This window comes from Ambystoma mexicanum, chromosome 6q, assembly GCF_040938575.1.
Source record: "Ambystoma mexicanum isolate Mex_15411 chromosome 6q, UKY_AmexF1_1, whole genome shotgun sequence".
NCBI lineage: Eukaryota > Metazoa > Chordata > Amphibia > Caudata > Ambystomatidae > Ambystoma > Ambystoma mexicanum.
Window position 1 is genome coordinate 181,201,755 of NC_090937.1, and position 14,047 is coordinate 181,215,801.

At 47.6% G+C, this 14,047-nt stretch overlaps 1 protein-coding gene across 3 annotated transcripts in view; it reads left to right on the forward strand.

The window, feature by feature from the left end:
* Positions 1 to 14,047, forward strand: part of ELP1 (elongator acetyltransferase complex subunit 1) — a 2,667,893-nt gene that overhangs the window by 1,343,758 nt on the left and 1,310,088 nt on the right. For all 3 annotated transcript variants that reach the window (XM_069630608.1, XM_069630606.1, XM_069630607.1), the window contains exons 17-18: positions 9,453 to 9,506; positions 9,602 to 9,707. In XM_069630608.1, coding sequence (XP_069486709.1) covers positions 9,453 to 9,506; positions 9,602 to 9,707 — 160 coding nt within the window. The remainder of the gene's footprint in view (positions 1 to 9,452; positions 9,507 to 9,601; positions 9,708 to 14,047) is intronic.

Genomic DNA, 14,047 nt, shown 5'->3' on the forward strand with positions numbered 1-14,047 from the left:
CCAAGGAAAAAGCGCATTGACGCCACACAAGTGGGGAAAGAGCGCTATATAAATAACAAAATACAATATGACACCTGCTGTGATGAACACAGCAGCGGTAGATGCCGATCCAATCAGGGTGGCTCCTATTGCGCAAAAGGTATCCAAGCCCCCAAGGTGCGACACGGCCAGTGAGGCAGCAGCGAAGGCTGCAAGCAGCCCTTGGAGGGAAAGACACCGGTCCAGATCCTGGTTCAAACCCTTGTGGCGGAAAAAGGAGGGGAGTGAGGAGACCCCAAAACAGCCCTCCAAGGTCCATCCATATGGTCCACGAGGACGGCGGCACAGGGCCTAGCCTCCATTGTTCCCTCCACAGCCAAGGGACATATCCATGGACATCCTGTCGACTCTTCTCACCCTAGTGACAGAGATCCAGCAGATGTTGCCCCCAGCACAGACAGCGGTGGTGCCTCAGGCCCCTGATTAGCAATGGCTTAAGAAGAGAAAGCATCATCTGACGCCTTCCCATCAGCCTCCTCCGCCACGTCGAGCCCCAACTCCACCAGTAGACCCAAATATGCACACGAACACTGAAACCGACGAAGATGCAGATTTTGTCCTGGCAGACAATGAATCGTTGCACCTGGACGCCCCTCATAGTCTCTCCATCAGATGAGGTGGAATCATTCCACTCTATGATCTCCAGGGCCTCCGAACTGTTCCAACTGGTGCCTAAGGAAACCAAGAAAGAGGTCTTCTTGTATCAGCGACGAGAGTCCAAGAAGAAGAGTATTATGACGGTACCCTTTCTGGACGAGATTTGGGAAGAAGGCCTAACCCTTATGAAGAACTCATGCACGGCTCCAACCAAACGAGTCAGTTGGAGAAGAAGTATAGGGGGCCGGACTCCTCGCCCAAGTGCTTGAGGTCACAGGCATCGCCAGACTCTGTAGTGTCGGCTGACGCAAGGAAACATTCAGCTAACCCGGCTGCACCATCATCAGTTCCCCCATACAATAAGGGGTAGGAGTTGGACGCCGTGGGGAATAGAGTAATTTACATGACGGCATCCACGATCAAGGCGCCTTATGCTCTGGCTATCTTGGCCCAATACGACCGAGAGCTTTGGTACAAGCTGGGCCTGATCCTGGAATTCCTCCCTGACGACAAGAAAATGGAAACTCTCGCTCCCTTTCAGGAGGGGGGAGGTGGCATCAGACCATGCCATTACAGTCGCAGTAGACATCGCCGACACAGGTTTTATCTGCAGATGGGAAACAGAGTCTGCCTTCGTCAGCAGGGATGGTTGAAGGCCACAAACTTTTGTCAGGATATTCATGCAAAGGTGCTGGACATGCCCTTCGATGGAGAAAATCTGTTTGGGAAGGCGGTCGATGAATCCCTTCACGCCAGAAAGACAGATACAGAGACGGCACGTTCCCTTGGCACTCTTCAGCAGCATCGCTCATCGTCTTTCCGCTCCTCCAGGGGAAAATCAAGCAGATCATCCAAGAGATTCGCCACATCAAATAGGCAACCTCCCTGATCCTCCATGCTGGAAGCCTAGAGGGGTCGCTCCCAGGCCTACGGTAGCAGAGGTCGTCATTGCCCAAGCAAGCCTGGACCAGCCAAGATGTCGGACCACCACTCGTGCACCAAGTGGGAGGCCGGCTGCCGAGGTCCGACAGCGAGTGGAAGAAGATCACTGACAGATTGATGCTGGATGCTTTCGCCCCGGGACACACCTTGGAGTTCTAACGCAGGTGCCCACGTATTCCACCGGTTCTCCGTCAGAAGCTTCACATCCCTCAGCTCCTGGAAGAAGTGCAAGCCATGTTATGAAAAGGGGCAAATGAGCTTGTTCCCCAACGGCTCCAGGGCTCCAGAGTCAAATCGAGATACTTTCTGGTAAGAAAGAAGACAGGGGGTTGGACATCCATCCTGGACCTGTGCCGTCTGAAGCCGAAGTCCCAAAAATTCAGGATGGTCACGTTGCAGCACATGCTCGGCTAACGGGAAAAAGGGGATTTCTTGACGTCATTGGACCTAGAGGATGCATACTTCCATGTCCACATCCACAGGAAACAACAAAAGTTCCTACGGTTTGTGGTGCAAGGCAAACACTACCAGTTCAAGGACCTAAAATTCGGTTTGAAATCGTTCCCAAGAGTGTTTTCAAAATGCCTAGCCCCAGTGGCGGCCCATCTGCCTCTGCAGGGCCTACACATATACCATACCTGGACGGTTGACTGATAAACGACCGCTCTCAGGAATTTGCTGACAAGCACACGAAGGAGACCGTCCGACTACTGATGGAGCTGGGATTCTCCACAGACTGTCTGATGTCCTGCTTAATGTCATCGCAGAACGCGCTGTTCTTTGGTGCCAGACTCAACACAGTGGCTTGCCTGGCATCACTCTCGGAGGAGAGGCTAGCAGCCATTCAAGGGAAGGTTCAGCAACTGTCGTAAGGGAAGACGGCCACGTTGCGGGCCATTAAGTCGTCGTTGGGCATGATATCATCCTGCATCTACCTCGTCCGTCTCTGCAGGTTGCAGATGCAACCCCTACAGGAATGCTTGGATGTACGTTGTATACAAGTGTCCGGGCGTTTCGCGGTCAAGATCCCTCTCAACACAAAGTTCTGGCGGGTGATAGAATGGTGGGGGGTGCACTCCCACATTGCCCAGGGGACGGGATTTCAAACCCGGCCATACCAGGAGACGGTCACCACGGATGGTTGGGGGCTCACACGGATGTCTACACAGAAGAGGCCTGTGGCTTCCAGAGCAGAAAGATCTGCACATCAACATCCTGGAGCTACGGGCAGTTGTCTGGGCCCTCAATATTTACTACCGTCTCTGAAGGGAAAGGTGGTGAGGATCCTCACATACAACTTACTTATCAGGGGGGAAGCCCGGTAAAGCACTGACTTAAACATGTTAGCAGTGTTTACTTTGTCTATATCCGGGTGGATAGTAGTCAGTGTATATAGAGAGACAAAGCTAGTATGCAGATGCTAGAGATTTAAAAATCTTTTGGAGTCAGGTGGGGGAAGGACCAGTCGCAGTTAAAAAGATAGAAATCAATTTTAATAGTCAGTTATAAAGATTAAAACACAATTAAATTTGTGGTCCACAGTTCAGTACTTAACATCCAATATAGAACAGGGGGTACGTAACAGGCTAGAATAGCAAGTTAAAACAAATTCACAGAAAAAACATACACAATTGGTACTAGTAAAACAAATAATAGTGTACCAGGTTCTCATAGAATTAAGTGTATCTTAGATTTAGGTCTCTGTTTTTAGTCCAGAGAATTGTCTCGACATGTTTCTGTTCTCAAAACAAAGGTGTAGAACATTCATCAGGAGAAAGTAGTTATTACGATATAACCTAATTCTTATTGGATTGTGATTAATATCAGCGTCTGTCTCATAGCATCTGTAGGGTTAAAAACACATATCAAGGGTCCTTTCCATCATGGCCGCCATTCCTTTGCCACTTTCACTGCCATACTCGGCTATGCTAACATGGAGAAAGGACTACCCCCGTCTCCATGACTACCTAATGCATCGAGTCTCCAGCGTTCGCAGTCGTCCACACGGAGCTCTGCTGAATCATTTGTTACACTGCACGCCACTGTCGCTCATTCTCTGGTAAGCCCGCCCGATACGTGCGCATTCTTGCTTTCTTGCACAGATTCATTTCTGCCTCCCTAAACTAATTCGCTCCCTCGCGCTTTTTTACAGCGACGAGCCAGGGATCTACTCCCTTATTACTGCCATCCTGATCATTCATAACTTTGAGAAGCGGAGGTCTTTATCGCTACCCTTCTACGACCAGACACCTGATGGGACAGTCTACAGGTTAGACTTTTACTGCACGTCCCGTATTTCTAAAAGGGCTATTATACTAACGATGACACGAACAGGCAAGCTAAGTTTTCTTTAAAACTCTTTAAAACTCGAGATCTGCTAAAGATACTCCCACCATTAACTACCTCATTGGTGAATGAATCTTTCCGCTATTCGCCTAACGCGCACCATCGGCGCTCACTCTTATAACATGCATAATTATGCACCATTTATTTGAATACTTACACCTTAAGGGATCCTTAGGTCTCCCTATACGCCATTCTAATCAATACTAAGCTACTACACCACCTCTTAACCATAGGGAGGTTCTCCACCACTCCCCAGTTAAACTACTATAGTTGCCACACTACCCCACTGTCAACTATGCCTATCTTTGCGAGATAGTCTACCTATTCTGTTACTGTGTTTAGAGCACACATTAGGCTTCTATTTTTTCAAGCAATTTATAATGCTTAAAATGTTAAATATACTTTATAGGAGTGATTCATCCTCCTATACCTACTGACTGACGGAAGTAGAGAGCCTCCACCAGCACCATATAAGGTAATTACCACCTATATAATGGTGCCCTAGTTCAACTGAACTCATCAAAGTATCTAGTTATTTACAAACTGACCCTTTGTTTTATGTGTTTTAACCCTACAGATGCTATGAGACAGATGCTGATATTAATCACAATCCAATAAGCTCAGGACTTGTGATATGATATGATATGGCATTCGTAACGCGCCTAGTCACAAGTGTTTCAAGGCCATCGGGCAGGGGATGTTACTTGTCCCTCTCCACCTCGGAGGTGTCAAGAACACCATCGCAGACTCCTTCTGAAGGGCACTGCGCTCCTGCCTGTTCACCAAAGGCGGCAGAACGCCGATCAATCTTTTTGCCACGGCAGCAAACTCCAAATTCCAGATGTTTGTCAGCAGATTCCACCAACCAAGGAGCTTGGGGGACGCGTTCTCCTTCCTGTAGCGGAAGGTCTGTTTCTGTACGCTTTCCCCCCACTTCCTCTCCTGCTATGTGTCATCAACAAACTCAGACAGTGCTGATGCAAGATGATACTTATCGCCCTGGCGTGGGCGAGGCAGATTTGGTATCTGGACCTACTCAGCCCATCAGCGTTGCCTCCAGTCAAGTTGCCGGTACTTCCAGATCTGCTCACCAGAGAGGGAGGCGTAATCCTTCATCACGACCCAGGATCGCTGAGCCTGAGGGCATGGCTCCTGCAACCTTAGAGTTTGGAGGTTATGAGTTGCCAGTGGACTGCAAAGAAGTCCTCTCCAAAGCCAGTGCATCGTCGACTCTAAAGTGCTACGGCCATAAGTTAGAAGCGTTTTGCTATGCTGTGCCGGTCGCAGTAGATTACCCCTCCGAGGGTCATGGTTCCACAGAGTCTTCCGTACTTGCTGTCCTTGCCAAAAACTGGACTGGCTCACGCATCCATCAAGGTACACCTGGCGGCCATCTCACGCTACACCAGATCCCTGGATAGATCCTCGCTGTGGTTGTCACGCCCCCACACACACCCCATCTCCCACTTCCCCCCTCACCCCTGTCTCTCCCACCAGGCGCTTCTCGCCGTCGTGTTATCCATTCACATCAGCGGGGGAAGCACGGCAGGCGGGATACCATGTTGGGCGGACCCGCCTCTTTTCGCCCTTTTCCGCGTTGGCGGTTGCCATGGCGCCTCCTGCACAGCCGGCGACGCCAGTATACCAGGAAGTACCGGCAGCCCCAATCGCTGGCCACGTTGCGCTCCACGTAACGCGTGCGAGCGGTCACGTGTTGCGTCACGTGACACCGCTCGCCGCTTCAAAAGAAGCCGGCAAACAAAACACTTTGCTTCACAGCTACTTCTCCGGAGGACTGCCAAGCGTTACCTTTTGCTCCTTGTTACTCTCCTTACCTCGACCTCGGACTCTGGCGTGCTCTCTAATCTCCCGGACACCTGACACCTGTTTGTATTCTGGACTTGCCTTTGGATTATCCTTCTGTTTCTGCAAACCTCGGATTGCTTCAAGTTTTGCCACGGGTCAAGTTCTTGCTCCACCAGATCCTTTCAGGAGTGTCAAGTACATCATATCAGCCTGCTGTGGGTTCCCCTGCTGTCTGTATAGGTCTCTTACCTATGCTCCACCCCTTTTAGGTAAGCTGGTGTCACTGTATCTTGTTTGCACCCTCTGCCAATTGCCTTTTGGGTGTTTCCTTGATTATAACCCTTTTCCTTACAGCACTCAGGGGTCCTTCCGGTGTTCCCGGTACCAGGCTGACGACGACACTCCCCACCTGTGGCCTCAAAGATTGTTAGGGCAGTGTTTACATTCTGCTCGAGTGGTACTTGGGGACGGAGGCATTACATAACTGCACGACCATCAAGTCGGACCCATCGAGTTAGAACAGAGGTCCCGTAGACTCGTCAAGGAGTTCCTCAAGCAGTTTTTCCGATCTTTCTCGTCATTGAACACTCTTGCACCGACATTTGATCTCAACGTGCTCCTGACGAGGCTCATGGGGGCACCTTTCCAACCAAAGCATCAATCCCCACTCAAGTTTCTCTCGTGGAAAACGGCTTTCCTTGTGGCTATCACCTCTGCCAGACATGTGGGTGAGATCTAGTCCCTATCCTGCAAGCAACCGTATCTGACTTCATGATCCGGGTGTAGTACTACTTACACAGACCTCTTTCATGCTGAAGCTTCAGTTGGAATTCCACCTCAACAAGCCCTTGGTGTTGCCTGTCTTCTTCCCGAAACCTTTGCCGCTGGTGGAGAGGGCCTTGCATGCAATGGACATTGCTTTTGCCTTGAAGTTCTACTTAACACGCACAAAGAGTTTTTGGAAGACTTCTCAAATGTTTGTGAACTTTGGTCCTGTGAACCATGGGAAGGCCTTGTCCAAGACTTTTATTTCAAGGTGGCTCTCCGGCTTCATCATGCACTGTCATCGGCTGGCGAACCGGCCTCTGCAGGGACGTCCGAGAGCCCATTCCACCAGAGTGATCGCTGTGACGACAGTGTTCCTTTCTGGTGTGCCTATGCCGGACATCTGCAGGGCTGCAACGTGGCGGTCCATGCATACCTTCACAAAGTTCTACTGCGTCAACAGGGATTCCAGGGAGGAGTTTAGAGTCGGCCAGGCAGTGCTGCACAACCTGTTTGCTTGAGATGAGTCTGTTCTACGGGTTAGTGTTGATTGCTTCTCCCGTGGTTGTGTAATGTTGTACTGCTGTGTATTCATTATTCAGGAGCATGTGAATCCATGCCAGACCCCATGCTGGAGAAGGTTACTTACCTGTAACTATTGTTCTCCAGCATGAGTCTGGCATGGATACACATGTGCCACTTTACGTGCTTGCCAAATCTGAAGATGGCTGCCAGAGGCGGGGCTTAGGGAGAGGACTGTCATTGGATGGGTGCAGTATGGCTCAGAGGACAGTGTATTTCTCCTCTAAACCAATCAGTTTTATAGTGAAAGTGAAACCTTTTTCTTTTACTGAGGAGTCCCAACCTGACGGGGAATATTCATGAGCATGTGAATCCATGTCAGACCCCTGCTGGAGAACAATAGCTACAGGTAAGTCACTTAAACATTATTTTTGTGTTTCCAGTGTGCACATTCACATCTACCTTGCATGGCTACTAAATGTGGCTAGTGCCCTACAATGGCCGTTCCATGAGATTTTCGCTTGTTATTTGGCCATATTGTACTTTGGGCTTCTTCCTGCCTTGCCAGGTCAGGAAATCCCTTATACGGTCATGAATTTCCTGGGAAGGGTTGCGCTTTTGCAGGCCGGTGATGTGTGTGTGTCTCAGTCTCCCAGGAAGGGATGGACTGTCTGGTTCCATTCCTCACCTTGGGGCATGAGTGAAACCAATAGTGTGCCCGATTGTACTACTACTGGCTGTTAGAATAGTGCAGATCCTTACCATTGGTGAGCTTGGACTTGCTTCCAGGCTAGATTTTGAATAAGAAGAGGACTCGTGGAGCCATTTCTTCAGATGAGCGTTGGAGCCAAGAATACCTAGTAGAACAGCAGCTGACTGAAAATCCGATGAAGACTAATGAAGATGCCCAACATCCCTTCCTGCATCTGGCTCGGTGAAACCCTGTTCTACTACCTGACCTCTGAAGACCCTGAGTGGTGCTTCATCCCTTGGACTAGCAGGACCAACTAGTCTCAACTTGTTCTCGAGGATCCAGCCATCCCGAGCCTTCGAAAGTGTCCCTGGACCCAAACGGTGGACTGACCAGCTCTCTCGTAGGTTACCTCACCAAAATCGTCACCATTCCGCGGTTGCACCTGGAGCATTGGTGGTCGCTAGCTTGTGGTAAGTCGCCTTCCCTCCGAATTTTAGCATCCCATCATCAAGGAATCCTGTCCTAGGGAAGATTCTGCAACCACGACTGGAAGGATGCCTTTGTCACCTGTGTGCGCAGACCGTCACTGGCACTCACCTTCCCACCGTCCTGTGAAGTTTTCTGAAGAGGCCTGCATCAGTGAAACTTGCATTTCTACCTTGCCAAGGGTTGCATTCTGCATCCGGAACAGATCTGAGGAATCTTTGCACCTGCAGCTCCTGGGCACCTCTCACCGGACCCAATAGTGGTAAATCCAAACTCCAGAGACCACTCGTCGACCCATCAAGTAATCTGGGAAAAACTGAGTCAGGGGGCTAAGTAGATGCAAAGCATTGGTTCTCCCCTGTCCGTCATAGGATAAAATTGGGAATAAGACGTATTTGTTTCCTAGACCTTCCATTCCACTGACTTTTGGTGGTCATACCTGGGTAGTAACTCCTGAAATACAAGAAAACACTTTCCTTACCTAATATAATTGTTGTAAAGTATTTCGATCCATCACCAACAAACCAGTAAATTAGAAATTACTTACAGACCCCATTGTTCTTAGAACCAATTCACAAGTAATTTTCCTAGCTTAAGTAGTCCAATCCCTATCATTTACTGCATTATTTACTTACCTCCTGTGTGGAATAAGTAATTTGAAAGCATTTTATGAACCTATGGAGAATATATATACGTTTGTTATTTGTTATTGAGTATTGTGTGATAATATCACCCACTAGTTTCTTTTTTCAGTGTGTGTAGAAGGCCTAGAATAAATAAATGTATTTTAATACATACCTGTCTAAACTGAATTATTGTGTATTATGTTGTATGGACTCATTCAGGGCCTTTGACGCCACTCACACGCTCCTGAGAATAGCCTTGACTGCTCTCCATTTCAACCTTGATTTGGTTTTGGCTTAACTCTGAGCTCCCTGTTAACTAAAACTAGGGTGGCCTCCTAAAATCTGTCAACCAGGCCAGATTCTAAAAATTCATCTTAAAAATGTCCAGCTTGGATTCTTGAACTGCTGCTCAAACATGAGGAAATTGATTACATTTTAGTGGTGTGATGACTCCACTGAGCCTAGATGTGCCTGCTCGAATCATCCAAGCTGCAAACTCATATTGTTTTATAAGCACAGGCAAAGAGATGCTGTTGATTACATTTCATCTTGCTTTTCTGACACGTACACGCGCATAATAAACGGTGTCCTCGCACACAGCTAATGTAGCTCTTTTTTTGTTATTACAGGAGGCCATATTGGGTTTGACTGACCGATCTCGCTTTTTCATTAACGGCATGGAGGTATGACATCACTAAGAAATATTATATCAAAAGTTGCTTAACAAGATCTAAGTAATTTTTCTAGATGGTTGTGCTTTGTCTTTTTCCCACCACAGGTTGCATCTAACGTCACTTCGTTTATAACATCTGATGATTTTCTATTACTGACCACTCACGCTCACAGCTGTCGATGTCTCTCATTGAAAGATGTTACCCTACAAGGTAAGCAGCAACGACCATCATCGCATAAAGTCTATGTAGTGTGTTTCATTGATGTTTTTGTTTATCTTTGGGAGCTACCATGTTTGTGTTCACAGCTGTGTTCCTACACGCTTTTTCTCTGACTTTCATTGGCAATTTCTAATTCACAATGTTACCAGTTTTTTACATTCCTAGCTGCCTTAATCTTGACAACAGAATTCGGCAACACCACTGGAATCGAAGGTTATGCTTTCACGTAGGGCATTATTTTGAAATAAGCGTTCACACCCCATGTTAAAATACAGATCTTCTCCATATGCAATTTTAATTTTCATTTATATAGCACCGTTTACCATTAGTGTAGTCTCAACGCTCTTGTGGTGGGAACCCCCTCAGCAACTGCAATCTAGAGTATGGGAAATTCTCATAGAGGTTTAGAATGCGTGTGTGCATATGGCCAAGATTAGGGTGTGGATGGGCAGGCTAGGCTCTGGTAAGCAATCCAAGGGATCAGGCATGTTGGTGGGTGATGAGGGGGCTCACAAGTGTCTAGCTATGAACCAAAATGTTGTCGTAGTTTGTCGCTGTATTCCAATGGCAGAGGTGTTGAGGCAAGTCTGAAGTGAGTAGGCTTAAAAAAGTTAAGTGTCCAGCTACACTGAATTTTGTCATAGGTCTTAACTGTATTGTAATGTGTGTGGACGGATCGACGTGCCTGTGGCACATGTCCACCGAAGTGGTGCGTTTATACGTACCTGGAGCTCAGATGGAGCTTATCTTTGATGTAGCTGTGTCATCCAATCTTCTGTGGGGACAAAAAGTCTGCTACCCTCGTAGACTCTTGTAGGCACTATGGAGAGGCTATCCTCAAGTCATTTAAGTGCAATAGACTGGCTGTCCTAGTACCTCTTCTAGGCTTGACAGGCATGCTACCATGGGATCTAGGGTAATGGGATTAAGAAACGCGTTGTAGACAGGCTACCTTGAAAGTCTTACTGACTAACTTCCCAGTTGCAAATTATCTTCTAAAAAATGCCATTAACATGATTCTCTGCTGCCACCCATAATGCAATGATTCGGAATTTGGTGATTGGTTGTCTGATTTTACATCCCTTATGGCATCATGATGTTCCTGATTAAGTTAATAGGGTGATTTGAGGTTCTTTCTTGAAAGCCAGGAGGACCCTGAATCCAAAACGCTATTGGACACCCTTGACTCACTTAACCTGATTTTATCAGTATTTGGCTTAGCACAGATTATAGGTGATACTTTACATGACTTTACATTTGGCTCTTAGGTGGCACTGAAAGCACTGTCTGCAAGCCAAAACCTTTGTCATGGAAATGAAGGTAAGAGATCAATGACATGTGGGAAGGGACATATAGCCTGTGGGTGGTGTTTGGTCATTTACTCGCCCATTGACCACTTGTGACCATGCTAGTATCTCTGGCCATCCCCACTCACTACCTTTCAGAAGGCTGTTCACACAGCCCAGAGCTAGATTCAGAGATCTGAGGGGGCGGGGGACTTTGTGGGTGGAGAGAGGCAGGTAATGACTTAATTGCATCTATAAACCAGCACCTGATGTTATTAAACTGTCTCAACCAAGTGTGGCTTCAGCCACTTGATTTATAAGCAGTATGTGAGTGCTTGAAAGTCTGTTTAAAGCTAGCATTGGCAAAGCCAACAGTTTTGGCTCTTGGGTCGCACTCACCCAACAGCTAATCTCTGTACCACTCTTCCTGAAGTAGAGGGGTCTGCACACTAGGGACTCCTGGGTGGAAACAGTGTGAAAAGGTACTGTATGTACCCAAGCCAGCCATCCTCCATGGGGGAATGGAAGACATTTAGGCATAGAATAGACATTTGGGGAGGCAAGTGGTCTCTTGTGGCTCTCTCCCAGTCTTTCATTGCTGTGGCCGTGAGGAGTCAGTTGTTCCCTACCTGCCTGCATTGCCTTATAACCACCATTCCGGTGTGGGGAGGCAAGTGGTCTGTTGGAGTCAGGGGAAAGTGGGGGAGTCTACCTGCAACTCTCGGGAAACCTTGTGAAAACTTGTGGAACATTCCTTGAGCTGTGGAGCTGCTCATTACAAAGTGAAACTGCCATCAGACTCCGAACGGAGATCGCTGTAAAGAGACAAGTAAGCCTTTTCAGTTTTCCTTTGCACGGCATCGTGTTTGTACTACCCCCGCAGGCTGTGCCCCCGGCAGCTCAGTTGCATCACGTAGTTATAGAGGCAGGCTGTTGGGGGATAAAAGGAAAATTTAATAAAGGAGGAGGGCTCTGAGAGCTGCGGTGCATTGCATCATCCTTGGTCATAGCCCTGCAATCTATACCGGCGCAGAACACCGTTCCATTTGCTTGCCTCCCTCCCGCACATAGTAACGCAATAAGCTACTAAGGCCAGGTCCCAGGGGAGCCTTCTTATCAGGCTTTGGGCACACTGCCTGGTAGCTGGGAAGCCTGCGGTCCGTGGTTGCGGACAAAGTAAGGAATGGATTAACTGGGGGCAAGGTGAAAGCGAGGGAAACCTCTGTGAGGAACATTATCCAGTTCCCTAGTGCCTTTTTAATCCCGCTGTTATCCCTTCACGGGCCGGATACCCACACTCCCCGGAAACTTAAGGAAATAGCTTTCCTGCATTCACAAGTGGCCCAGGGAGGGGTAAAACGGACTAAGGCAGCCCCCTGAGTCAGTCGGGCGTGCCCTAGGTGCGCTCATGCTTGCTTGCCAACTCCACTGAACACTCATTGGGAGTGTTTTAGTCTCTTTTTTTTATTCTTTTCTTTTTTTAATATTGAATATTATTTTAACTGAACTTAAAATGAATTTATTTTAATGCAATCCTAATGTTTGTCAGTCGGAGCTATAAGAATTTGCTCTGAATTTTTAGCTTGTATTTTAGCTCAAATTTGCACTATCGCTTTGGTCGAAAGGCATATTTTGAAGTGTATTTTGAAGCTCACAGCCCATAGTTGTCTAATCGCTTGTTTGCACATGGTTGTAATATTTGGCACAACTGGGTGTTTATTGTAAAATTGACAGGGACTGACATTACTAATTGGTTGACCATCTCACTATGGCCAAACGTAAGGCCAGAGACCAACAGCAGAGAACATCAATAAAAAAAGAAAGCAAGGACAAAATGGGTCGTAAGGTGTCAAAGTTCGGGGAGTTACATTGCCCAACAACTTACCCTAAATGAATACTTAAAACAGATGGCAGGGAAAATCGAGGAGCATATCCTCAATACTGAAAGGGCCATCGAAGAAGCATCTAATCACACAGGGAACCTGGAGGGCCAACTGATAATCCGCTCATGACACAACTCTGGCAATCACTAGGGGGTCACAGGCACAATTAATATGGTATTAACCAGCCTGATGCGTGCCACATCTGCCTCTGCCTGTTATGTTACATGGTAGGGCTGGCAGTGTGGTCCCTACATAGGTGGCCACTTAGAGCAGTGCTTTATTCCATTCACGTGGGGAGGATAGTCTGGATTCAGTATTCAGCGACTTCAAAACCCTGGAAGAGGTCCTGGATAGGAAATTGGTTCCAGTACTGGATAGTATTTCCCAGCTTAGGCACTCTCTAAATACCTAACACCCGTCTACCCGGTATAAGAATTAAACCACATGATATTTTGATGGCTAGAAAAGCATTCTGGGTTGGTAAAACGGCCAAAGTGAGGGAGGGAGACTGCATTTTGTCACAGCAGCAACACCGGCCATATTAAATTACTTGGTGTTTGCTTTGGATCATAGCATGCATAATGGACACTTCTCTGGCAGTTTTTTTTTAACCCACCATATAGTGCTCCCATAAATATGGTCAAATGCAAGTTGGATATACAACGGGTAAACTGGGAGACGGTTGAGAGGCAGGCAAAGGGGGGGTGCGCCGGCCTGCAGTGGATACAAGGGGGAGAGCGGCCTGGAAGGAATGTGGTGCAGTAATTGGATCAAATCAATTTGAGTCCTTGTCAGGAATAGAAGAACTTGACTGACTAGGAGCCCCAAATGAGGGCTCTCTCGACCCTTGCAAGGTCTGTTTTACCCACCCTGTGCACTAAGAACAGGATTATTAAACCCGCAGGGAATGTAGTCACACTGCTTAGTTAGAACATAGCAAGGGCAACTGCTAAATTGGCAAGATTGGATGTTGTGGCCCACATGAAACAACATGACATTATTCTATTGCAGGAAGCCTGGGCAACGGAACCTGTGCTTATGGATGGGTTTGTGTCTTTCTCCATCCTGGCACGCAAGAATAATGGAGGTCGTTGCTACGGGAGCTTATCAACACTCACAACACTTGTAAAGGTTAACCAGTTCCAGAAATTTTCCTGGATCC